The following is a 27,456-nucleotide window of genomic DNA, read 5'->3' as shown; positions in this document are numbered from 1 at the left end:
TATAAATACGAAGCTTATCAAATAAAAATGTATGCTGAGGCCGGTAAATATCTTATTATTAAAATGTATTCATCTTCATTTGTAAGTAAAAGGTCTTAGATTTGATTCTCACTAAAGACGAATTTGAACCACATTATTGCTAGTCCATAATGAGGCTAAACCCATCATACTCCTCTTCACGTAGAAATATAGATTGTTAAAAAAAAATAAAAAAAATAAAAAACCAATATTGTCAAGGCAAACCACTTAGCCTAATATCAAATAATGTTGAAATGTCTCCTAAGGACCAAGGAAAACTCTTTAACTAATAACCGTCAGTTGGGATTTTCTGGCCATCAAATGTCAGTGACGAAGTCTGGAGTACGAAAGTCAAACAGCCGTTGTACGGACAACAATTGGAACGCTGGTTACAATACTAATGCTAGATTTATTATATTTTTTCATACTACATTTGTATTATAATAGAAATAGAATCACTAACACATGTGAGTTCTATTTCTATTAAAGAATAACATTTTTTTGTGGTATAAAAAATATGATAAGAATAACATTTTGCAGTTATAATAACAATTGGATAATGAATGCCACAAAAACACACTCAAACACACCTTGGCAATAATTGACGGGTTTATAATTGATGTGAGCTAAGTCACTTGAACAAGCCAATAAATTTTCAACGTTTGAGTATGTACATTGGAAGGTAAAACATTGTCTTAAGTTTTAATAAATTTGGAGTGTGCATTGGAGGTGGTTGACGTTAGAACTTAATGTCATTTTTCTTGTTGGGAGACCTTATTAGCGTGACCTTTATCTTAGACTTAAATCTTATATTGAAACTCATAAAGTTTCATTTGAACTCAAAAGTTATATATATGTCTTCACTTTGTAGTGCATAGGAGAGCAATTATTTTTATTCTTATACCTATATTTTTATATTTATGTAATGTAGAGCTTTTATTCGTATACCTATATTTTTATTTTTATATTTGTGTCTAAACGTAAAGCACATATCCAAATCTTTGAGACTGAATTTGGATTAAATATTTGAGTATGTGGATTTGAAGTGTTAGCCTTGGAATGCAATGATTTCGGTTTTGTTGCACTTGAGTTCGATTCCCTTGCAATTGTTTATGAGGTGAACTAGCATTTTGGGCAGAATAAGAATATGGTCTCCACATGAATGATTGCGTCACTTTCACGCCAAAGTTAGGCTTTGGTCACAGGGTTTTAAGATTGGAGGTAGATTCTCTACCCTTCTATGCCCTCCTATTTGAACGGTTACGGTTAAACTATGTCAACATCTTATATTGATTTTTTTTATAGAGATAATAAGACAAAAAACAATGTGAGAGAGGAGAGGATGGAAGGGAATAAAAATAGGAGGGTATAGAATCCTCCTCCTTTAAGATTTAGTTTGATTTAGTATGAATGCAAGCCTTTCTGCTTATGGAGTAGGATTTTATTCCCTCCTATTTCCATTCCCTTCCCTCCCCTTCTCTCATACATTGTTTTTGTCTTATTATCTCTATAAAAAAAATCAACATAAAATGTTGACGAGGCTTAACTGTGACCGTTTAAATAGGAAGAGAGGGAATTAGTAGGGAAGAGAATCCCCCTCCTCTGCTTATTGTTGCACAATTCCATCCACAGTAGTTTGCTCTAAAGAGAGTTAGGTGGAGCAAAAGGAGTAGGTAAGAATGCTTTAAGAATGGGGAATTTTTTATTTTCTTACTGTTCTAAAATGCTATTAAAATTTGGGCTATAGCCACGAATTTTGAGGAGGCGGCCTGTCACCGTGACATTTTCTTCAATAGCCACACATGGGGAATAGCCGTGGCTTTTCTCGCTTGGGACTTTGATTGCATTTTCGTTCGATAGCCACACTTGGGGAATTTGAGGCGGCGGTTCGCAACCATTGAGGCAGCAAAGGAGTGGAGGAGTCTTTTTTGTTAAGCTCCGCGGTGACAAAACAAACAGGATGAGAAGCCCACCAAAAGTAATACTATTATTACTTAAAAAACCATACAGTGGAACGGACTTGCTTATTGAGTTATGACATGTAAATAATCCCCCCCAACACCCCACCCCTACATTCTACTAACAATTTGGTCACCAAAACCTGTCTTCGTCTTTACAATTTGAACATCACTTTGATGGCATTACCCCCACGAGCACTTGTTGCAAACGCTTCTTCCACCTCCTTCTCAGTAAATCCAAAACGGTGCGTGATAAGCGGCTTCACGTCAATCTTCCCACTTCTCAAAAACTCGAGGCAAAGTGGCCATGTGTTCTGGTATCGGAAAACTCCAACAACGTCAACCTCCCTAGCAGCAGCGGGAGTCAGAGGCACAGTCATCACACCGTGTCCCATTCCTACAAGGCAGACTTTTCCGCCGGGACGAGTGGCATTGAGGCCGGTCGACATGGTTTTGTTGAAACCCACACAATCGAAGGTCACATCCACTTCGGAGATCATGGCTTTTTTAATTTCGGCAACTTCATCATCTAAATCCTCCATTTTTGTGGAAACTTTCACGGCTTCATCAGCACCGAGAGACTTCGCCATTGCTAGACGCTTGTCATCCATATCCACAATCACAATTCTTGGTGCCCCGAAAGCACGAGCGGCTAAAACTGAAACGAGACCAATAGGCCCTGCTCCGATGATCAGCACAGTTGTCTCGGGACCAACATTGGCTCGCCGACAAGCGTGAACCCCAACACTCAAAGGCTCACACATTGCCCCTTCCTCCAAACTCACGTTTTCCGGCAATTTAAAGCACAGATCCGCAGGGTGCACAATCTGATTAGCCAAGGAACCATGAACCGGTGGGGTGGCGAAAAACTTCATATCAGGGCAAAGATTATAGCGGCCTCCTTTGCACTGCTGGCACCGTGCGCAGCTGATGCCAGGCTCTACCGCCACGCGGTCACCAGGCACCAAATGCTTCACGTCGCTCCCAACTTTGTCTACGATCCCGGCACACTCATGTCCGATTACCATTGGCTCTTTAACCTCAAAATCCGCGCATTTCATGGTCTTGAGGTAGTGAACATCACTTCCACAAATGCCGACAGCCTTGATCCGAATTCGAACATCATTGGGTCCTAAAATTAAGAAATCCCAACAAAACAGGGGAGCAATACGTTAGCAGATATACAACTAAGAAAACCGAGAATTGAAAAAAAAAAAAATTGAAAACCGAAGTGAAGAAGGACGGAATTAAGAACAAGGAGAGAAATACATACCGATACTGGGGAGCTTGAAAGGTAGGATCTTGATGGTGTTGACATCAACGAGCCAAGCAGCCATGTTTTCCTGCTCAACAGGTTTGGCTTGTCTAACCATGCCATTGCAGGATTGGCCTCCCTTGCCCATTTTTTTACTATTCTCTGGTTTTTTTTTATCTGGAGTTTTTGTTTGTGTTTGAAAGACACAAACTTCTTCTCCTCCAAATAAAATGAACACAGATGACACAGAAGACACAGAATACACGGACTTGTTTGATTTGTTGATGGAAATAGAGTGGATGCGGGGTGGTATTTATATGAGTTTCGAGGAGTGTGATTTGGTCAAGTTGCACTTTTACAGCTATGTAAAATTAGGATAATCCAAAACCCAAATATTATCCAATTTCTTTACCGAAAAGGAGAAGAATCCGTTACCAATTAACGAGAGGATACTGTTTAGCTCCTTTCGAGAGGGCCGTTAATTCTTTTTTAATTATTTTTTGACACGTAAGAAATAAGTCATCAAAACTATATATAAAAAAATTTATGTACATATGTTTAACTGTAATTTGTATAAATATACAATGTTTTATTTAAAGAGAAGAGTCATGCAATTTACATAACAAAATGTTCTATTGACAATGCAACAGTGTCATACTAAACCTCTCTTTTGCAAAAAAATTCGAAAGATAAATTGCATTTGGAAGTGTCGCGTAATTCCATAAATTACTTGTTTATCAATAAACTAACTTTTATTTAGAATGCTAATAATATTTTCTTATCTAATTTTGATATTCCGTGGGTGATATGTTATTATCTCTTGCACAATTTTGCCAAATATATTATTCGTCCGCTACAATCACACTTTTCGGTATATTCCACTTTGGAATTGGAATTGGAATTGATATCTCCTTTTTGGAGAAACTTGTTTGTGCAATTGTAAATATCACGCCGTAATACTAAATATCGTTGTATGCACATTTATATATTTAAAAAGTTCGATTTTGGGAGCGTAATTAGAGATTTTTAGTGTGTTTAGAGTACCGGCATATAAATCATATGTTTTTATACAAGTTGAGAGATACTTGAAAAAAAATATTTTACCACTTATTTAATACATATAACGTATCAACCCGTATTCCAAACACGTTGAAAAATCTCTCAAGCCTAACTCGGAAGCAGCCGAATCTAAATCACAAGATGCAAAAATGAGTAGGTGAAGGCCTAAAGTTGAATGAGCGGACATTATGCATTTGCTGAATCGATTCCACGACATGCAGAGTCAGATTCACGTAGCAACCGTCCGTTGTGGTCCCGCATCTTAATTATTTAATTTTCAGTAGTAATCGAGTGGGTTTGAAGGTTAAAACTAAGATTAGGGTATTGCAACTGAAAAAGAAACATATTTGAAGTAATTACCTGCCGTGATGCATGGGATCCCACCGGATAAAATCTCAAATCACCTTTTTACCCCAAACAAAGCAAATCCTTATTCACTGAATAGTTGATTATCAAATAGTTATCTCGATAATCTTCAACTTGATTAATGTTTTTTAGAAATGACATTTAGATGATAATTAATAGACGATATTTTTACTGTGAACATATGCTAATTGCATCTAGGTGCATGGATACATGTATCTTTATATGATAATTAACCAAAAACAAGCGTTTTTTATTACGGTATTTGTACGCTTACTATCCGTAACTTTGTAAATAGGTGTATGTAAATATTGTCCTAAATGGATATGATGTTGATCACTAATGAAGATTAGTAAGGTGTGTAAGTTCTTGGATCAAACAACTCATATTATTGGCTAAAAATGAACGACTGAATATGCAATCAAAAATCTAATCACTAATGATTTAACAACTAAAAATTCAAATACATGAGTTGTATTGGTTGATACTAGAAAATGGGTGCACTGCAAGTAAACCAACTGTGCCTTGATTTATCTTTTTTGTTTTTACTTATGTTTTTAAATGTCTGATTAAGGACAAAAATGTTACATCCTAAATATCTAATGTTAACTATATTACATGAATTACAGACAAAAAATTATTTAATTAAAAAACTAAGTGGACACTCGGTGTTTGCTAGGTTTATTATAATTAGCTGGGCTGTCTCTTTCTCTATGTGGTTGCCAGCCTATATTTTTCTGGCGAGCATCATACATCAAGTGAGTAGTTTCCACGTCAAAAATATGTGTGATATATTTTTGGAGCCGTCGAATTTGCAAATGGTCCCTCTTGTTGTTTAACATATGCAGCAGCAGTTGAAAGTCAAAAAAGCGCCTACTAGTAGTGGTCTGGTCAATAATTGGATACCTCCCGATAACTCCCATCGGAAAAGAATTTTCGTCGAATCTTTTTTTTTTTTGAAGATTTAAGAAATCTTGTGATCGTGTCTGTTTATTATACATCATACGATTAAAAATTATTTTAAATTTTAAATTTTAAATTAAATATAAATAATACTTAATAAAAATTGATCGCACGATATATGATAAACGGACATAATCACAGAATACTCCAAATCTCCAGAACAATGATCCTCGCCGAATCATTTTCCCCTCCCAGCTAACAGTAACAGTAATAGCCTAACAGGACAGGGATGATGACTCCACGCCGATATACTGTCAGCTACGCGTAGGAAACAATTGTTTCTAATCATGCATGTATCCAACATGATAACGTCTCCGTTAACTGGACCGTACGCTTGAAACGAACGATCCACGTTTATGCATGTTTTTTATTTCCATATGATTCGATGGCATATGGCATATGTGGTTAGGTTTGCCCTAGGAGTGTGCTCACCATTTTCTATTAAAGAGATTTTTCAATGTGATCGGTACACGAAATGATACATCACGTGTTATTATACAAATAATGAAATATGTGTGCTAAAAAGTTAATAACTTAAAAAATAAAATTACTCCCCATTTATATAAAAAAACACTTAATGTAATACTCATGTTTCAATCACAATAAAAATTTTCCCCTTTCGTACGGGTTGAAATATATTAATTAATTAAACTAGTTTTCGATGAATTTTTTGTAGCCAAAGTAATCATTTTGTCTAGTCGAAAGTGTTTGTGAGAGAATTTAATCCGTCCAAGTGCAATTTTATAATTAAAGTGGAATATGCTTAGATCCTCTAATTTTAGTTCACTTTTTCCTTTTGGAATAACTCTTATTTAGTTGTTATCAGGTTTATTTTTAGCTACGCCTTAGGGAACTTGATTTTAATTCTATTTTATCTCCTATGACTCAAAGTCACAGTTTTATTTTCTGAAACTCGAAATCAATTTCAGTTTGACTTGTAGATTCTCTCTTCTCTCTGAAACTCAAAAGTCGCCTCCAAAACGTATGTGAAACCCATCACCCAATAAGACTATGTCATATGTGCCAATGAATTTAATTATATGTGTTAACCTTTTGTTGACTTTGAAAATTACATTGCCTACATGGCGCGCATGACTTGTAATCGAACTCTATCAGGAAAGTAGAAAAGATGTGATGGTGATGTCGAATGCGGTGCTGACTTCATCACTTGAGCAACTATGGCCAAGGAAGTAACACCTTTCGGCCAAGAGTTATAGAACTTGAAGACAAGGTTGCATAGTTCACCGCAACGTTTAGGATCTCTTGCACTAGATTCAGTCGCCTCAACTATATTTGTGAGAATATAGGTGTGCCAAATGGGTATCAAGCTGTAGGGACACAAGTACTCGAAGGAGATGAGTGTTTTTATGGTAAACGTGGTTCAACCGTTTGAATGCCAAACTGTAAAATACACCTAAGAGTAACCAATCATAGAACAATTCAATTCGCTGAGAACTAATGAAATGACCTCCCCATCTTCCATTTAGTGAACATGATTCGGCCGTCTTATCACTTAATGACATATGTTATGTGGGTTAGGTTTGCCGAAGGCCTGTGCTCACCATTTTCCGTTGGCCTCCTATCCTATTTTCCGTTATATTTAAATAGTATGAGACAAAGTTTCTAAATGATGTAGCCAAAGTGATATGTCTAGACATAAGTGCTTATGAGTTAAGTCAAAAGTCTAAGCAATAACCTAGAATGATGCAATGTATAAGAGCATCGATCTCTAGCAGCCTCGTTTACAAGGCTGTTTGACCATCTTAACAGAGAAATCACAAAGCTTCAGCTTCAAAAGGCTTGTTATATGGCTCGCTATTGTGACGTTGTGAATAGTCCCTCGCCAGATTTAATGAAGAGGAGAGAGAAATTCGTAGGTTGGCATTACATAAACAATTCTTATTTCATTGTTTTTCCTCCACACCATGCAATGTTTTTGCTCCACACGTTGTCTGGGTCGTAGACTGGGGATACGGCAACTAGTAAATTTGGGGACGGCAACAAAGTCCGTTAGATCTGGGACGATGGTTTGCTATTGTTAGTTGCACCGACAACGACGAATCAATGAATTTTGTGGATTTGAATGAGTTTCGACTAGTCGATTCGAGGACGACTACAAAGCACAATAGATCTGGGAGGATGGATTTGCTATTGTTAGTTGCATCGACAACGATGGACGCGATGAGATTTGGGACAATGGAGCCCCATGTGGCCGGTAATATCTAAATTGGTGAAGTAACAAACGGTGGAGGGGAGAGTCTGACAGAAACAAAAAAAAAAAAAAAAAAAAAAAATACAAAGAGAGAAGGAATAGAAGTGGGGAGAGAGAACTTGAAGGAAAAAACAAAGTGGTTGTAGAAAACTGTAGATATGGTGAATTTTTTTTTGTTTTTTGGAACTTTAACGAAAAGCTTCCGGTACTGTTCATTTTAACGAAAAACCACATTTTCACATTAAAAAATCAATCTTGGTACTATTTACTTTACATTTTATTTTTTTCTTATCGTTAAAACTCAAAGTTTTCAAGTATTTTTCATTAATTTTTTTTTTTTTGGTCAAATGATTAATAACAAAATATTAAAAAGTTGAATACTAAATATAAAATGTTATAGAGTTTTTAAAAATAGATACTGCTGTTGGAGATGATAAATTAAATTGGTTAGCTATTTTAACTTTTCGCTAGCTAGCCAGTTTAACAAAACAGCTGGAGAGCTGTAAAGTGGAATATGCTACTCTTGTTAAGCCATATCCAACTGAATGGTCTAGAGGGCTGAAAATAACCTGAAAATCGTCTCTAAACAAAGGATAGGCTAGAGGGCTCATGGGCCTCACGGAATCTGAAAGGACCAAAGGGTTGACCCCTTCCAGCCAACCAGCCCCGGGTTGGCCATAATTTTTGCTTTAAATTGTTGGATATAACCAACAGGAATAAGAGCAATAGTGTCGGTTATAACCGACACGAATAGTTGGGAAAAATTTGAATACAACGGCTAGCTAACGTCAGCTAGCTGTTATTTTTTAATTTTTTTATAGTTTAATTTTTTTTTTTTTACAAAATTTTTCCTATAACTTCTATTTTTAAATTCTATTTTTTTCTATAACTTCTATTTTACAAAATTTGTTTCATATTTTTTTTTAATTCTATTTTTTCCTATAACTTTTATTTTACAAAATTTGTTTCATAATTTTTTTAACTTCCAATTTTTCCTATAACTTCTATTTTACAAAAAAAATTTCATATTTTTTTTTAAATTCTATTTTTCTTCCTATAACTTTTATTTTACAAAATTTGTTTCATATTTTTTTTAACTTCCATTTTTTCCTATAACTTCTATTTTACAAAATTTGTTTCATATTTTTTTTCCTATAACTTCCTAAGCCATTATACAACATTAAATTGAATTAAGTAACATGAAACAACATTAAATAACATCAACCAACATAAAAGTTATACAGCATAAAAAATTCAAATCCAACGGCTAGTTGATGTCAGCTACCAACGACTAGATGACGTCATGTTGACGTCACTTAGCCGTTGGATTTGAATTTAAGTTGTAGTTTTTAAATAATGAATTATGTTTGGCCATATGGCCCTCGGTTGGAGACAGTTTTTTGTGGCAGGGCTAAAACGAGCCCTTTGGTGTGACAGCCCGTCCCGGATTTTTCGTACCGTAGGGGTAAAATGATGGTTTTGCCCTTAGTGATTTTGTTTCGTTGTGTGGTTGTTTTTGGGGTTTTGGTTGGCTGCATCTGGACCACACACTTTCATCCTCATCTTCTTCCTGTCCCGAGTCTCTCTCTCTTTCCCTTCTTCTTCTTACGTACGGACAAGAACCAAATCACTCGAAAACGTTACGGATTGAGGAAGAAAATTATACCCTTGTGTTCATGAGGTTCATATGAGTTCAACCATGCCCATTTCAGGTAAGGAAACCTTTGTTTTCACGTCGAACTCGAGATCCCCAAATTGGTCATTGTTCATGCACACGTAAAATCGTGTGTTTTTGGGAATTTCAGGTTTATAGGAAGTTTGGTGAGGTCCTTAGGAAGCTCGGGGTGGTTCGTTTGAAGGTTTTGGACGTCGGGATCATGAGTTGCAGGTTTGGCCAGATTTTGTGAGGTTTCTCCGGCAAGATTCCGTTAGTTTCAGGGCTTGAAAGTGCTAAGGTTTTGTTCTAATTGTTGTTAGCTTCATTTTGGTACCAATTTCATGAAATTTGGTTGAAAAATGTGTAAGAAACAAAGATTAGAAAATTTTCTAGTTTTCCGGCACCATCGCCGTCGCCAGAGGTTGGCCGGAGAAGTCGACGGAATATTCCGTCAGCTTGGACGGAATATTCCTAACGACGTTAGGTTAACTTTAACGGAATCTGTTAGTTTTAACGGAATATTCCTGACGGCGTTAACTGACGCAGTCAGCATGCCAGGCACATGCCTGCGCGTGTGACCGTGCCTTGGCCGGGCGTGGGGGGGCGTGAGATGTCGAAAAATTATTTTTAAAATATGGGGTTGTTCGTGAGGTTGAGTAGATCACGTTGGTGTATTCATACACCTCATTTGAGCATTGTATGAGAAGTTATTACCTAGTTTTGGTTATGTGCTTTAAATTAACGTTTTTATAGTTGTTTCGCATATAGGTGAGACCTATCCCAAGGACGAGCGCAGTCACTTGAGGCAAGGGGGTTACGACCCTTCTACATACCAGTGAATGGGCTTTTGGTTTTCCGTATATACCTATATACTTGTGATTTTCCCAGAAAATGAATTGAAACGTTTATATGTTTTAAATGCCATGCATCGCGATTGCCTATTTAATTATGCATTAGTAGTTGCATATATGTATGTTTGGTGCTACGGACACACATGTAAGTGCCAGGTAAGTTATGGTTTATGGTTGTAATTAGTAGTGATGTGAGATGCATAGAGAGCTCATAACCTGCACCCCTGGTGTTAGTGCTCTCGCCCAGAGTAGGACACAGTCTTTCACGTAATGTTCACCTCCCACACCACACACTCATCTTGGATCCAAGTTAGTTGTACAATCCTGTCGTACAGACCACTATAGGTGGTTCTGACTCGTAGGTGACCCGCGATTATTCGCTCAGTCTTCACGTGATCGTAGCACTTGAGCGTATTTATTTACACCCAGTCTTGTCGTACAGACCACTTTAGGTGGTTCCGACTCGTATGCAGGTATAGCTAATAGGTTAGAGATTTGAGCTCTAGATTCAGCCGTACAGGTCACGTTAGATGACTTCGGCTGACAGATTACATTGCATTGATTGGCATTACTTGAATTACTTACCTTTTATGTGGAGCCATTTGACATGGCATATTTTCTGAGCATGTTTCTATATGTGTGTATATTCTATTTTCTGAGAAATTATACAGGTTTTACGGCGAGGGGTTAGAACTTCAATAATGAAATGATTTTTTTGGAAAAGATTTGTTTTTGCCCACTCACACTTTCTGTTTTGCGCCCCTCCAGGTTCTAGTTTGGATTGTTTTTTTGGTGGCTCACGAGGAATTCTCGACATATCTGACAGATTATCACCAGTGTAGGACCACCTATGGGTGTGTTTTGTTAGTTTTTGTTCCTCTGGACTGCACTAGGTCTTCTGTGGTCTGAATATTGTTTTTCACACTTACGCTTGCACATGTATGTTAACTACTCTGTGTATAGCTTAGTTTTTATTTATTCGTACTTTATTATTATTCTTAGTTTCCGCACTGTGCACATGGTTACATCACTCTCACGTGACGGCCAGCATGCCCTGATTTCGATCAGGGTGTGTCATTTAGCCCTCGGTTGGAGATGGAGGCAAATATGGCCCTATACTATTCATTAAAATATTAATATCTTGGAGGGTCAGAGGGCTAAAACGAGCCCTCTAGCTAGCTTTCGGTTGGAGATGGCCTTAGCCTTTTCTTTTCGAAGAACTTTTATCGATGATTAAAATGGCTCTTTCATTGATGTTTGGTACTGTGAAAAACATAATGATAGTTTAAGATGGGGTGTGCTATCCACACACCCCTTTTTACTTCTCACACACCCTGTTAATTTATGTCCGTTGATCTTCTTCAATTCATTCGATCTAACGCCCGAAAACAAAAAAGGTGTGGAAAAAGTAAAAAATGATGTGTGGATATCACACCCCTTTAAGAAAAGGTAAGGGTGGAAACCCAAAATTGCACCATTTAGTTTTTAATTTATTATTATTTACGGAAGGGAGATGATCTGAAATTATTACAATAATTTAAAAGAGGAGAAAGTTTCAAACTCGGGAGGTATGAGTGTTGGATTCTTTGTTTCGTGTGGGCTCCACCACTTTTTTGATTTCCTAATATTTAGTAAACACCGGACTACTCCATAATCAGAATTTAATTCCCTTTTTTTATTCCGATTACCCTTACGTAAACGTGTCATTAGTGGTTCATACGTGAAGATCCACACATCGACAATTGAAGCTCAAATGTCGGCTTTATGTTAAGATTCCAGACTTGTTTTCAATAGAACTCAGAGACCGGCTCTATGTTAAGAGTTCTGGCTTGTTTCCTTCTCGATGACAAGCTCATTGACTTGCACGGACTCGAACCTTGGCTTTTTGGATCGGCGGGCCCGTGGGGCCTCACTTTAACAATATCGATACTGTCTCCAACTTTACCACATGCCCAATCCGTCAGGTGTGGAGTTTTATCACAAAATGTCTCGCTATTAGTTAGGGTGGGGCAATCATATTTAAACCCATTATTTTCTTTTACACTCACCGATATGGGGCTCCACGGTGATCCAAAAATCCAACATGGTATTTGAGCTAAGGTTCAGGCCCGTGCAAGCCAATGAGCTTGTCACCATGAAGGAAGCAATCTAAGACTCTTAACATAGAGCCGATCTCTAAGTTCTATTGAAAACAAGTCTGGACTCTTAACTAATATTGAGGCTTTTTGTGATAAAACCCCACACCTAATGGATTGGGCATGTGGTAAAGTTGAGGATAGTATCGGTGTTGTTAGAGTAGAACTCCACGAGCCCGTCGATCTAAAAATCCAACATTTATAAGGCTAGTTGCTCTTTCAATGCACCGGCATGTGTAGTATAAATAAATCTTGAGTTTACACAATATTGAAGAGAAGCATCATGAACTCATGAGAGCTAGTGTTCTCTTCAACACCCGAAGATTTTGAAGCTTGTCCCATTGTGAAGGCCTTTTCTATATCTGATTAGGAGACAGTGGCTAAATGTTTTATCCACCACATCTTGTGTCAATGATGTTAGTGACTACGTACCATGTTGTTTTCACTTTGACATGGTGTGTGTGTGTCAATCGTGTTGCGTAGTAGCCATTGTTAAGGGTTGAGGGGTTGCACTAGACATCTCTTCAATTCTCATCTTAATAATTGGGATAGTTGGGATGACTGATAAATGCTTGGAGTCTCTTTCAGTGACCTTCTCAAACACAATTACAAGAGAATGAGTGTTTTTGAATTAAGAAACTGAGCTGTGATGATGAATTGCTTCAATTTTCCCAAAGTTGTGTTGCGTTGCTCTACCAAGAGAAGAGACTAAAGTATTTTTACCAACCGAAAGATAAAAAATAGAAGCATTTGCAAATTCTTGAAAAGACATGTGACCACATTTGCTAAAAAAATTGGATCCATTCCTAAAGGTTGGGAAAGACTTACAAAATTGTTGATGTCATGTCCACACCATGTTTTGGAAGATGGAGGTTGGTGAGTCATTTTTATGATCTACTACAATTGAGGTAAGACCCGCATTATAATATATTTACAGTTTGTTAGTTTCCTTGCTTGGAAGTTAAAAGTTGGAAGTTTGGAACATGTGTGCAACACATCCTAGATAGTTGGGAGATATTATTTACGGGTTGCTTTCAAATTTCTTTTTTTTCTTTTGCATTATAGATTACATTTTTCTTAACCTAACTTATGCATAGGTCACCTTATTGGTGCATCTCATAATCTTAGTTGGAGATGGTTTTTTGTGACAGTGCTAAGACGAGCCCTATGGCCCTTGGTTGGAGATGGAGCCGAATATGGTCAAGTACTGTTCATTAAAATATTACTATCTTGGAGGGCCAGATGGCTAAAACGAGTCCTCTAGCCAGCCTTCGGTTGAAGATGGCCTAACTCTTAGTCTAATGGTACTATTGCTCGCAATATTAGATGAGGTACAAATCTTGAATCTCAGATTTTTGTTGATAAAAGACTACAATTTTAAATGGACAAGTTTATTTATCGTTATTAATTAAAATCAATATAGCCGAGTGTATTTGATTGTTAATCTAAATTGCATTTAAGTTGACCTAACACGTGCATTAGTCACCTTGGCTCCTCTCATAATCCTTCCCTCATGAGTGAGGTTAATCACCAACTAAAATGTGAGGCATCAACAAACTCTTAGTGTGACGACCCGTCCCTAATTTTCTATGTGATTTTTCCCCGATTGTGTAAATTGATGTTTATGCCCTAGTTGGCAAAGTGATGTGGACATGATTGTGCAACTTTAAATTATTTTTCTCGCTTTTGTAATTAAATAGTGCTCGTTGTTATGAACTCGTGAGCGCGAGTTAGGCTTGAATCGGAGTTGTAACAAAAGTTACATTACATTAAAGTGTGTTAAAAACGGGTAGTTTTATTCATGGGTGTATTAATTTTACAGTGTTGGAAACACTGTTGTGGATAGATTTCATTTGATTATGTTTGTACAAATCCTATCCTTTTCCTTCTTTAAAATTGTACTTGTGTCTCCCCATTTCACTCACAACCAATCCTTTACCCAATCAGAACTTCTTTTCACACCTCTCCCCCAATCAGAAGCTGTCAATCACTGTCTCTCTCTCATCTCCTTCTCTCTCCCTCACCGTAACAGTCTCTTCTTTGTGATCACCAAGAACATTTATCAAAACTCATAGATCGAACCTCCAATTAGTACCATCGTGTTCCTCTCGAACTCACGAACACAACCATACCAACTGATTCTCGAATGGTTGAGTTTTGAGTAGTCAACACGGAAGCTCCGACTTAATTGAGTTGGTATCGTCGTGATCCCAGTCGAGTTACACAGTTTTAGCGTGAGGAAGCTTCTACTCAACTCCCTAAAGTCCCTAGTCTAGTTTGGAAGTGGAAACAACGTCGAAACAAGCACGTTCAAGGAGTTGAGCTTTTGACTGAGATTTTCGAGCCATTTCCCATCCATTTTTGGACTTTTGGAAAGTATAACTTTGTTCTACTCTTCATAAGCTTCAAATCCATATAAATTTCATGGAAAATGGTTGAGAAATGAAGAAGTTATGAAGGTTTGGAAAATTTTCCAAAAAACCGGCGAGTTTTTCCAATTTCCAGTGAAACCAGCCTACGACGACGAACGGAGAAGACAAGGAATATTCTATCAGAGTTGACGGAATATTCTAACGACGTCAGGTAACACCGTTAACTGTTTAACAGAATATTGCGTTAAGTCTGATGGAATATTCCTAGATTCCGTTAGGGTTCTGTTGTGCATGTGCCTGCACATGGCCCCGCGCATGGTCGTGGGTTGGGCGACACGTGAGGGCGCGTCTAGCCTCCGGCTGGTGAGTGGTTTTTACGTGCAGGTCCGTGGCTTTGAGTAGAACATTTTTGTACATTTTCGTTTGAGCAAACTATGGGGAGTTTTTCCTAGTTTTTCATATATGTGTTAGTTAAGTAATTTGTATTAGTTGTTTCGCATACAAGGACAAGCGAGGTTAGGGGGCTACGATCCTACGACATACCAGTGAGTGGGCATTTCGTTTTCATATATATATATATATTGTATAGTTTCCACAAATGCTTTTAAGTTGATTTATGCATGTTATGCCACGTTTTACTTACTTTTATAGTAATGTCGTGGTGGTTGAGATTTATATTTGATCATGGCATATTCATATGCATTTTACCTGCTCATAAATACTATGTTATTATGAAATGCTAAGTAATTCTACAAGACGCGCATGTAAGTTCAGGTGAGTTTATTGTGTTGTTTGGAATGTTTGAGTTATGGCATGCTCATTTTCATATAATGGCTCATCATTGCTACACCCCGTGTTAGTGCTCCTGCCCCGGGCCAAGGCCAGTCCTTCACGTGATGTTCACCTCGCACCACACGCTCACCTTGGATCCAAGTAAGTGCTAGCCCTATTGTACAAGTTGCATTAGGCGACTTTGACTTGTAGGTGACGCGCGTAGCGCTAACCTTCACGTGATCGTAGCACTAGAGCGTATATTATTACACCTAGCCCTGTTGTACAGGTCACATTAGGTGACTCTGACTCGTGTGTTAGCATAGATTGATGAGTAATAGATGCAATCGTACAGGTCATATTAGGTGACTCTGACTTTTGTGCTAGTATAGTTTGTTGAGCACATGATTATATTCATATTGCCGTGGAGATATTCTGTTGTGGCATATTTCTGAATTTATTGTTGGCATGCATTTGGTTTCATACTTATACATAGTATGATTTTCAGGAAACTATACTTGTTTTACAGCGACGTATGTTCATAAAACAAACGGTTTTATTAAATTCTTATTTTTTTTGTGTCCACTCACCCTTATGTTTTTCACCCCTCTAGTTCCTAGATAGCTGATTACCTGGCGATTTTGACATATCTCCATTTTTAACGTAGGAACTTATCTCTAGTTGTGTAATAAGTACTTCTTTAGTTTGACTGCATTACTTTTTATCTATGCTCTGGACATTGTAATTTATGGGTTCTACCCACTACTGCGCACTCACTTTATTAGTTTAATTACGTTCTAATTTCGGTTTTAATTTATTCACAATTTTCTTACATCACTTGCACTTTTGGTTACATCACCTTCACGTGACGGCCATCATGCCTTGATTTCGGTCAAGGTGTGTCACTTAGCCTGATGGTACTTTTCTACCAAATATTTTGTTTTGAATTCCTCTATTTTCTCATTAATTTATCTTTATATGTTAACAACAATATGGCCAAGTGTATGTGACTGTGTTTGTGGTAGATCTATGGTTCCAAACAAATGGGAAAAAACCCACAACCGTGAGCCCTGTGTTAAATAAAAACCACTTGTAGAAAAAATGCCTCGTATTCAAGAACCTTTAGGCATCTTCTTACATATATAGTTCATAGATATTGAGGGTCTCTTTTAAAAAGTAAAAACGAGAAGAAAAATTAATAAAAAAACTACTGTCGGAACCAAGGTTTAATGAAGGTATATGGTCTCTGTACATCAACAAGTTTTGATCTCCATTTTTCATCATAAATTGATGAACTTCCAATTTTCCAAGCCATCACAACTGTCCTCTCAAGGGATCCGAAATTCACAAACTTGTAACTCATCTTTCACAAAATAAACATGACCTTAATGGCATTTCCCCCACGGGCACTGGTTTCAAATGCTTCTTCCACCTCCTTTTGGTTAAACCCGAACCGGTGCGTGATGAGCGGCTTCACGTCGATCCTCCCACTTCTCAAAAACTCGAGGCAAAGAGGCCATGTGTTCTTATACCGGAAAATTCCTACAACATCAACCTCCCTGTGTTCAAAAGACAAAACCCTAATTATCAGATAAAGCAAAAAAACTCAAACAAAAGTTATTTGCAATTACACTATTGATCCACAATGCCTAAAAAAAATAATTGATGTAGGACAAGAGAGGGGTCGATTCGATTCTTATCGAGAAAAGCTGGAAAAAGGACACGAAATGGAGTCGCTTTATACCTGGCAGCAGCTGGAGTAAGTGGGACTGTCATCGTGCCGTGTCCCATTCCGACAAGGCAAACTTTGCCGCCGGGACGGGTGGCACCAAGAGCGGTTGACATGGTTTTGTTAAAACCGACGCAATCGAAGGTCACATCCACGTCGGACTTCATGGCTATCTTAATCTGGCCAATTTCATCATCCAAATCTTCCATTTTTGTCGAAACTTTGACGGTGTCATTAGCACCAAGAGACTTCGCCATCGCTAGACGCTGGTCATCCATATCCACAATGACAATTCTTGGTGACCCGAAAGCACGGGCAGCCAGAACAGAAACGAGACCGATGGGGCCGGCTCCGATGATCAGAACAGTTGATTCCGGACCGACATTGGCTCTCCGGCAAGCATGAACCCCAACACTCAAGGGCTCACACATTGCCCCTTCCTCCAAACTCACATTCTCCGGGAGTTTAAAGCACAGATCCGCAGGATGTACAATCTGTTAAACGAAATGGTTATCAGACAAGTCTAAGGTCTGCGATGCTGCAATATCCATCTGGCGCAAAGCCTACAAAATTCTATAATTGTGAATATTTTTACCTGATTTGCCAAGGAACCATGAACCGGTGGGGTGGCAAAAAACTTCATGTCCGGGCAGAGATTGTACCTTCCACCTTTGCACTGCTGGCACCGTGCGCAGCTGATCCCGGGCTCTACCGCCACACGATCTCCGAGAGCAAGATGCTTCACATCGCCCCCGATTTCCTCAACGATCCCAGCACACTCATGGCCAATTACCATTGGCTCTTTAACTTCAAAATCTGCACATTTCATTGTCTGAAAAATGAACCCAAACAAAAAAAAAGAGAAAACCTAAGTGGTTAGTACGGAGCTGTCGGATATAACAGAGAAAATTATCAATGTTTCTGCTTTGATTTCATTCTTATTTCAGGAATGAACAATGTCATCTAAAATCATCAAAAATTCAAAATTAAAAAAAAAAATAAAATTATTAAAAACAGGGGAAAGGGCATTGAAGGGAGATGAACCTTGAAGTAGTGAACATCACTTCCACAAATGCCGACAGCCTTGACCCGAACGCGAACATCATTCGGCCCTAAAGTTAAGAAATACAAGAAAATGGAGCAAGATGTAACCCAATATGATCATAAATATCTCGTCTGAAAACTAAAAACCGAAAGGAAACTGCAACGAAATAAAAAGATTTAGGGTTGGTGCATACCCACACTGGGAAGCTTGAAAGGTTGGATCTTGATGTTGTTAACACCAAGAAGCCAAGCACCCATGTTTTCTGGCTCAGCAGCTTTGCCTCCCTTACCCATTTTTTTGCTTGTTTTTTTTTTTTCTTTTTTTTTCCGTGTGTTTGAAATACAGAGAGTAGGTTTGCACCCAAAATAAAAGAAGGCAGACACGGAGTAGGTTTCTTTTCTGATGGGAACAGAGCGGTTCTTGGTGTAATATTTATACTTAGGGTTGAAAGCCAGTGGGCATATGGAATTATAAAATTAAGATTTGGTCCAAGTTGCAATATATAGATTATAAAATCATTTATGGTGAAATCTAATATGCATATTTATATATTTATATCCACTATCGAGAATAATCCAAAACCAAAGTATTAACTGTATTATGGTCCGTTACCATCACACTTTTTTCCATCCTTTTCTAGGGATTGGAATTTTCATGGTGATTGGGATCTTGAAGCCTAATTTATCCCGCCTTTGATTTGAAAAGAACTTACTTGTAATTGAGATGTCAAAAATTACATGATAGCAGGATATAAACTTGATATAACACTACATTTGTGACTTTGAAAGTTTCTGAAAATTAGGTATATATTAAAAGTTAGATCCCTCACAGATAGGAAACTGTTATTGTACTAAAAAAAATCTCATATTTCTCGCGAGTATATTTTTTAATATAAAAAAATTAAAATGCAAAATAAAAATTTTGAAACGCTAATAAATTTTAGAGTGCAGATAACAATTTATAGATATTATGGTTTTCCCAAATTTAATACCGCCATGTGTTAGACTGTTACATCACACCTTTGCATATATCCCTCATTTATGGGCAATGGAATTTTGGAAGCCTAGTTTCCTACACCTCAAATACAAGAAATTTTGAGTATTACAGTCACGATGTTATTTATAACGAAGTGCTATCTAGACACACATCTGGCTTAACTTTGTACTGTCGGATCGAATGAATTGAAAAAGATCAATAACTAAAAATTAATAAGGATGTATAAGAGGTAAACTACACCTCAAATCAAAGAAATTTTGAGTATTACAGTCATGATATTATTTATAAGGTAGTGTTATCCACACATACATTTTTACTCTCACACACCCAGCTTAACTTTGTATCGTCGGATCGAATAAAATAAAGAAGATCAATGACTAAAAATTAATAAGGGTGTATAGAAGGTAAAAAAGTGTGAATAACACTATCCTAAACCCTAATAAACATGTTATAACATGACGATACGAATGGAACGATTACGATGTTACAGTTATACAGAAAAATTTCTCATAAATACCATTAAGTAGTAATTAATTTTTCAACGGTACATAAATATGAGTATAAAATTATTCCTGATTGGAAGTAACTGAATTAGCAAGTACCGTAAGGATGCATGATTTTCCTCAACGGATATTCATGACTGGTGAGTGTATTCCACGAAATGCACAGTCAGATTCACGTAAGCAGACTTCCGTATTATCCTGCATGTTGTCCCCACAGAGAACTTAATTTTGATTAGTAATGGATTTAATTTTGATTAGTAATATCTTTGAAAGATGATTTAGATGATGTAACCAAAACGAGAAACATTTGAAGTAAGAGGTATTGTTGATTTCCCTCTCGAACTTGTATAAAACTATTAATTTTCTCTTAAATTTTAATTTTAGCCGATTATCTGCGTGATCAAGATAGATGAAATTTTTTAAAATCTATTTGTCAGGGGAAATTGGCTATATATAAAAGTTCAGATGGGTAATTGGATAAAATTAATGTTCAAGGAAAAATTAGCTAATTATGGAGATAATCAGCTAAAATTAAATTTAAAGAAAAAATTAGCAGCTCCATACAAAATCAGGGAGTAAATCAACAAGTATGCCTTTAAAGTAATTACCTCAAATATGAGATCAGTTTTTTAATACATGTGGATCATTTTCTTTGTGAATAGATATGAGATCATTCAATCAGGATATAATCATCTTATTAATTTTTCTACCAAAGAAAGATAGTTTTATGGATTAAATAATTTGGTTATCCACAATTTAGCCAATGAGATAAACATGCTGATTCACTAATCAATCAAAAGATAATTGTAGGAAATCAAATACATGATTTTTCTTTAACCCCACATTTGAATATTTCACCTAATTTGACGTAATTATCCTATAATCCTGATTTTTCTTTAACTAGTGCAAGTTTCACCAAATTATCCAATATCAACTCTTTAATTACAAGCAAGAAATTTGTTTTTCTTCTTTTCATTAAGATCCAAGTCCAAATTATGTCCAGTCCGTCGCTAAGCTAATCACGTCGCCCATCGCCTTGCTTCTGCGGGATTAGGGTGTGCCATGGAGAATACTTGGTGCATTGGACTTAATCTTGGATGCAATATGTAGTTCTTACTTGATTGTATTTTTGGAGGATAGTTCGTTTCTTTATTTTTTTGTGGGACATTTTTTTTCCTTTCGTTCGGATTGAAATTCCCATTAAAGTTTTTATCAAGACCCATTATAGGCCCCTATCCTAGTAGATTGTACGTTGTTTCTTATTCAATGAATATCGCACATTTTCTCAAAAAAATAGATGGGCCTACCAGGCTTATAGGAGGAGTTCCCTAGCTACTGTTAAAAACTTACCTACACTATCTGAAATGAGACCGATTTAGTAGCCTTAAACTTAACATGAGAATGCTCTTGCATGATTAAATTGAAATACAACCGCGTTCTTTGTTATAAATCTTCTCTCCGAAAAGTCACGTGTTTCCGTTTTCGTACAAGTTATTGAGGACCACACGAGCTCTGTGTTGTCGAGCTAGGTTTTGTGGCACGCCTCGCGCTGACTAACTTCCACGTGAATAATATATGGGATGATATTTTGCGACCATTGAATCACACAAACCTACCCACACGATGGTCCACGAACCATTTGCAGATTTAAAATGTGCAACTATCTGCAGAAAGGTCATAGTACGGTCAATATTTGGATTACAGAAAGAAAAATGCTAAGAATGCTCTTTCTCTTCATGTATTCTCTCTCATTTCACAATTTCACGTTAATTTTTATGTTAATATTATAAATATTATACCAAAAATATGAATTGACAAAAAATTTATAAAAAATTTATTTTTAGCATTTCTCTTTCTTCCATAACAATAAGGGAAAATGTATGACACGCAAGTGTCTAGTCAGATACGAGTCAGCGCCAACTGTCTCTCGTGATGCCAAACCCTAAATAATAATATTTCAAGGGAGATGCCCTATTGTGCGTGGAACCAAAGGATGCATGCTTATGAGATAATGCTCGTTTTATTGCCTTTTCTTAATGATGTAAGCTTCATTAGTCAAATATGTTTAATGATAAAAATTGAGTCTACAACCTAGGGATTTGAATCCACTCCGATCTCTATGTCTAGCACTTAGGATCGAAAAATTCAAATCGCTTAAGAGAGAGAAGAAAATTTAACAGTAAAATTTAAATTGTTCAAATTTAAATTTTTGTTAAATGAGTTAATAAGATGAACTTATATAAGACATAAGATTGAAATTGAGTGCTCCGAATTTTTTGATCTACATACCTCGGACACAGAGGTCTGTAGTGGGTTGAATGGCCTCTGAACCATATGCGTGGAATATGCTACTCCTACTATATGGTATAATAAATAGTTGGTGGTGCGTCGGTGTGACATATATAGTTGGCTTATTTTTTAACGATTTATTCAAGGTCTATTGGTTGTTTAACTTGGTATTTACTTCTTCTTCTTCTTTTTTTTTTTTTTTTTTTTTTTTTAATTTTAAAAAACAACTTGGTATTTAGTTTCTACGGGCACAAGAGTCGGGCGCTTCTTGTGTTGTGCTGTGTTGTGTTTGTCTGAATTGTGCACATGCAGGAAGACGTCACCATGATATATATGGTTTGTCCGAATTCCTAATTTCTTAATACGATAGGAAGTACGTTAGATTTCTGAATTATAATTAATAAATCATGGTCATCGTAGTTTTGTCATATGAAATGGACATTGACTTGTGAAAAATGAAAAGAATACAAGGCATAAGGGTGAAGAAAGATGAGTGTACACGACAAGCCGTATGCGTTGAAATTTTTTTGTGTACATACTATATATTGGTTGCCAGTAAGGCTAACTTATTTATCAATTTTTCTTCTATTACCATGTTATCAATTTACGTATTATAATATGAATGTATAGACATAAGCAAACACGCACTAATGAATATCACATGTGAAAGGTCCTTCACACGTCGTATGCTGTCAGTCAATCTTGTCGTTCTGCATAACTGCTACTGTTCTGTAGCCGAGATCTTATGAAGGTATAACTAGAACACAATGGTTTCTCTGCACTTCGTGCCTCTCCATCGTAAAGCCACATTTTTCACTTGAAATCAAACTTCCAACTTTCCAAACCCTCACTACTTTGTCCTCTCAGGAATCAGATCGAAATTCGAAAACACTGCAACTTTTTAGAGATAAACCTCAATTGCAATATATCTCTTCCGAGAGTAGCTGTGTCAATGCGATGTTGAGCAGATAAGCGATTGCTAATGCTCATATGCAATCAAGTGAGTCCCAAATTCTAAGAGTTCGAAAATATGCCGTCTATTTCGATGGCACTACGACCAAATGGCTTTTGCACTTTGCTCTGACCCATCAATTCTCTCATTCTCAGAGCATCATCCCATCTATCCGAACCTGCGTAAGTACTCGATGAGAGAATGTAATTCCCACTGTTAGAAGGATCCAGTTCAACAAGCTTGGCTGTGACACTCTCAGCTAGGGCCACATTTCCATGAACCTTGCAAGCACTCAGCAATATCCTCCATACTACGACATTTGGAACAACGGGCATATTTTGTATGAACTCATAAGCCTTCTCTAGTTTTCCAGACCGGCTCAAAAGATCCACAACACATCCGTAGTGTTTCATTTCTGGCATCAGTCCATGAATCTTTTCCATGCTTTCAAAATATTCCAATCCTTTCTCTACCAAACCCGCATGAGCGCAAGCTAACAAAATCCCAACAAATGTTCCATGAGTTGGTCGAACACCTTCTCTCAGCATCCGCGAGAAGAATTCGAGTGCAGAATCTGCAAAACCGTTCACAGCAAGGCCTGAAATTACTGAAGTCCATGACACAGCGTCTTTCTTTTCCATCCATTGGAACACCTCCATTGCCTTCTCAACCATCCCACATTTGCAATACATATCTATCAAAGTATTTCCTACATAACTATCTGTTTTCACTCCATGCTTCTTTATGTAGTCGTGGACAGCCTCTCCCACATCAAGTGAACCCACACGGGCACAAGCAGAAAGCACACTAGCAATGGTTATTTCATCCGGTCTCACATCAGCTGCCATCATTTCTTGAAAAAGACTCACTGCCTCAGTATGTTGATTAGCTTGAGAGTAACAAGTGATCATGGAAGTCCAAGACACCACATTTCTCTTCGGCATCTCATTGAAAAGCTTTCTTGCATTGACCAAGTTTCCCGCTTTTGCATATCCCGTGATCATGGCATTCCACGAAACTATATTTCTTTCACGCATCCGATCAAATACTTCCCAAGCCAAATTCGCCAAACCACGCCGTCCATACATATCTATCATAGTGTTCCCCAAGTAAACATCAATCCTAACATGATTTTCTTCAATATACTGAACCACAGAATCAGCAAACTCCCATTCACCCAAGTAATTACACGCCAAAATAACTTTCACCATCGTCACCGCATCAGCCGTCACATTCCCTGCCCTCATTGCCTTAAACAGACCCAAAACCTCCTTAAACCTATTGCACTGACTATATCCACATATCAAAGAATTCCAAGAGACCAAATCTCTCTGACACATTCCGTCAAACAGTTTCTGCGCAAAGCCCAGACCACCACAAGACGCATACATTAAAATTAATGCATTGGATACAAAAAGATACGACTCGAACCCAAGTTTGACCGCATGTCCATGGACCCTTTTCCCATTTCCAATATCAGAAGCTCGACCACAAGCCTTGAAAACGAATATAAAAGTCACATAATTCCCGGCCAATCCTTGAAGGTACATACGATTATACATGTGAATTGCTTCACCTGGTTTCTCACTCTGTGACAATCCACGGATCATATGATTCCAAACCAAAAATGTGGGTCGCTCTATTTGATCGAAGACTAAATGGGCTTTGTTTAAATACGGCGGAGATAGCGCGTAAACTCTGGTAACCTCGGCGATGGAAGATGATGGGTCTTTTTGGAGGTGGGTTCTGATAAGGTGTGCGTGAAGCTCTTTGATTGAGCTCAAGGTGATTGGTCCGGCAGCCACTCGCTCTGATTTTTGAACCATCGTGGAGGTGGTGAAGTGTCGCGTAATGGGTCTCGCGAGTTTCATGAGGGACGCCGTTGGTTTTGGTTAAATTTGAATCGGATTTGAGGCAGAAAGTCGAAGTTGTTCATCGACTTTGCCGCCACCGCCAGTAGTGTTTCCATCTTGTTTAAACTTGGGCTTAATATATTGAATGGTTAACCATTAATTAAAACATTTAACCCATTGCCTGACTCACGGCATAAGCCCTTGTTGGGGTCCAAACTTGGCCCATCAAGATCCCCTAATATAAATCATGGGCTAGACTTGCTTGTTTACATTCCATGGTGTCCATGGACGTCTCTTCTGCCATCAAGTCAATATGTATTTTATACCATTGTAATCTAAAAATTGTACGTACATGTTATCAATATAATCTCAACGATGTTTATTATTTTAATAAAAAACGCGTAACCAAAAGTATCATAATAAATGTCTATTGATAGGAGTGTGATGGTGGTGCCCTTATGGTGAAGGAAGAAATAAAAGAATTATGTCAAACTTAACTGTAGAAAATAAATTATTCGTTAAAGAAATTAATGCATTATAATCTCCTCAAAATTATAAACACGAAATTTAGGTGGCCACAACGATGGAAATTAGACACTAATTGGAAAGTTGTGTCATACTGTCGTGGAAAATGGATATGACTAGTCTCAAGATGTCACTTCACAATATTGTTTTAGTGCTCAAATGTGGTTGAAATAGGTTTGGAGGATAATTGACAGTAGGACTATGGCCATCAGTTGAGATCAGTGACTCTTAAATATGTTTATATTGCTTGCCATCACTTTAATTCATTGCAATTGGATATCTATGCCATGTTTAAGACATTATTACTGAATAACTGTGGATGCTGACACCAATTTTAGGGAATGGCACCAAATCTATATCAAAACTTTAATTTCAAGACCTTGATTTGTTCTTCTGCTTATTGAGGAATGTTTCGTCCTCGTATTCACCAGTACAGTGATTACTAGTTTGACCAAGTTGGAGTGTTGGATGGCCACCATCAACACACAAAGTTATATATCCAAATGCAACTTCTTGATACCTGTAATTTTTATAAAGAAGTCTCACTTGAACTCACTTCTAAATGGCAAACTGCAAATAGTTTACCAATTCTCTATGAATTAATTATGTGTATCAAGTAACTGCTTGGAATGGTCCTGGATATACACTGCCCATTTTTTAGCTCGTTTTCCTTTTCGTTGTTTGGATTTTCGTACTTAAAATTGAGGATTTATAGTTGATGTAATTGCTTATTGATTTAATAAAAATATGAAATGATTTTCTCACTCTTCTTTTACTTCTGCACACAAAAGGCTTGACAAGAAAATGATCGTGTGGAAATCACTTTCCCTTTTCTTAAGAAATGTTTCTGTCATCGTTTAGCTGCTTTGTATTGAACGGCTATGTTGCTGAAGTTTGGTAGGAAGAAGGACCCCAATAGCTCACTAGCTTCCTTCACTATTGATCTTGATCCTTCATTATTTATAGGGAGTTTTAACGAAAAGCCTACGATACTGTTCACTTTAACGAAAACCACATTTTTACACTAAAAAGTCAATCTTGGTACTATTCATTTTACCATTTATTTTGTCATTATCATTAAAACTCAAAGTTTTCAAGCCCTTTTCATTAGTTTTCCTTTATTTATAATGAATTTGCTTTGAACAAAAAATTATAAGGTAGTGCTACTCACATTTATTTTTGAGGTATTCATCAATTTCCCTCCTCAACTTTAATTTAGCCAATTTCCCCCCTCAACTCTTATAATTAATCAATTTGCACCCTACTGTTAATTTTTTAATTTGATCATAATTAAACAAGTGTGTGTAAGAAACTAAATAAGATGTATGTTAATCATGTTCCTATATCTTTATCCTATTACAAATAGATTAAAATTTAGAATTTTACAATTTATCATAGATAGTATTATTAGTCATGATAAATCAGTATGGAGTAATTTTATTTGATTTTTGACTATACAAAATTGATAACGAAAATGATTGATGTGTAAATTTTTGTATGTACAATTTTCTTTATAAAAGTGAAAGCTAAGTTCAAGTAAATTGCGGAGAATCGAGCTTTAGTGAAAAAATGGCTGGTCTATTCATAATTTTCGACTCCTTATTAAGAATAACCCATTTTATTGAAATAGGTATGATCCATGAGTTTAGGATTGTTATTTCTTTTTGTTATTATTTCTTCTTCTACATGTTTTAAACCCGATTCATAACTTTTTCTTATAATGAACCCATATCACATACTAATTGTATTATATTTTTGTACATTTTACCCTATATTATGCAGGTGAGTTTATGTTAATTTTAGTACTTTGTTGGAAGTTATTAGAAAGATTGAAAATTAAGAAAAGAATAGATGGAAAATTAAAAATAAAAAAAAGTTAATAGTAGAGTGCAAATTGACTAATTTTGAGAGTTGAGGAGGGAAATTGGCCAAATTAAAGTTGAGGGGGGA

The 27,456-nt window shown here is 36.9% G+C and overlaps 3 protein-coding genes across 3 annotated transcripts; all 3 read right to left on the bottom strand.

The window, feature by feature from the left end:
* Window positions 1-1,979: 1,979 nt before the first annotated feature.
* LOC137733797 (sorbitol dehydrogenase) lies at window positions 1,980-3,513 on the bottom strand. Its single transcript, XM_068472985.2, has 2 exons — window positions 3,250-3,513; window positions 1,980-3,108 (listed from the first exon to the last, which is right to left on the bottom strand). Exons 1-2 carry the CDS (start codon window positions 3,377-3,379, stop codon window positions 2,132-2,134), a joined length of 1,107 nt encoding a protein of 368 aa, XP_068329086.2. The 5' UTR covers window positions 3,380-3,513; the 3' UTR covers window positions 1,980-2,131.
* A 13,145-nt stretch (window positions 3,514-16,658) lies between these two features.
* Window positions 16,659-18,920, bottom strand: LOC137734790 (sorbitol dehydrogenase). The gene is made up of 5 exons (XM_068474073.2): window positions 18,582-18,920; window positions 18,388-18,455; window positions 17,939-18,175; window positions 17,359-17,837; window positions 16,659-17,173 (listed from the first exon to the last, which is right to left on the bottom strand). The coding sequence occupies exons 1-5, from the start codon at window positions 18,679-18,681 to the stop codon at window positions 16,981-16,983; spliced, it is 1,077 nt and encodes a 358-aa protein (XP_068330174.1). The 5' UTR covers window positions 18,682-18,920; the 3' UTR covers window positions 16,659-16,980.
* A 3,736-nt stretch (window positions 18,921-22,656) lies between these two features.
* Window positions 22,657-25,373, bottom strand: LOC137735702 (pentatricopeptide repeat-containing protein At2g29760, chloroplastic). Its single transcript, XM_068475147.2, has one exon. The coding sequence runs from the start codon at window positions 24,997-24,999 to the stop codon at window positions 23,191-23,193; it is 1,809 nt and encodes a 602-aa protein (XP_068331248.2). The 5' UTR covers window positions 25,000-25,373; the 3' UTR covers window positions 22,657-23,190.
* Window positions 25,374-27,456: the final 2,083 nt, after the last annotated feature.

This window comes from Pyrus communis, chromosome 7 (genome assembly GCF_041283825.1).
Source record: "Pyrus communis isolate YQ-2024b chromosome 7, ASM4128382v1, whole genome shotgun sequence".
NCBI classification, from domain to species: Eukaryota; Viridiplantae; Streptophyta; class Magnoliopsida; order Rosales; family Rosaceae; genus Pyrus; species Pyrus communis.
Note: the sequence above shows the minus strand (reverse complement) of the source record. Positions and strands in the feature narration are given on the sequence as shown.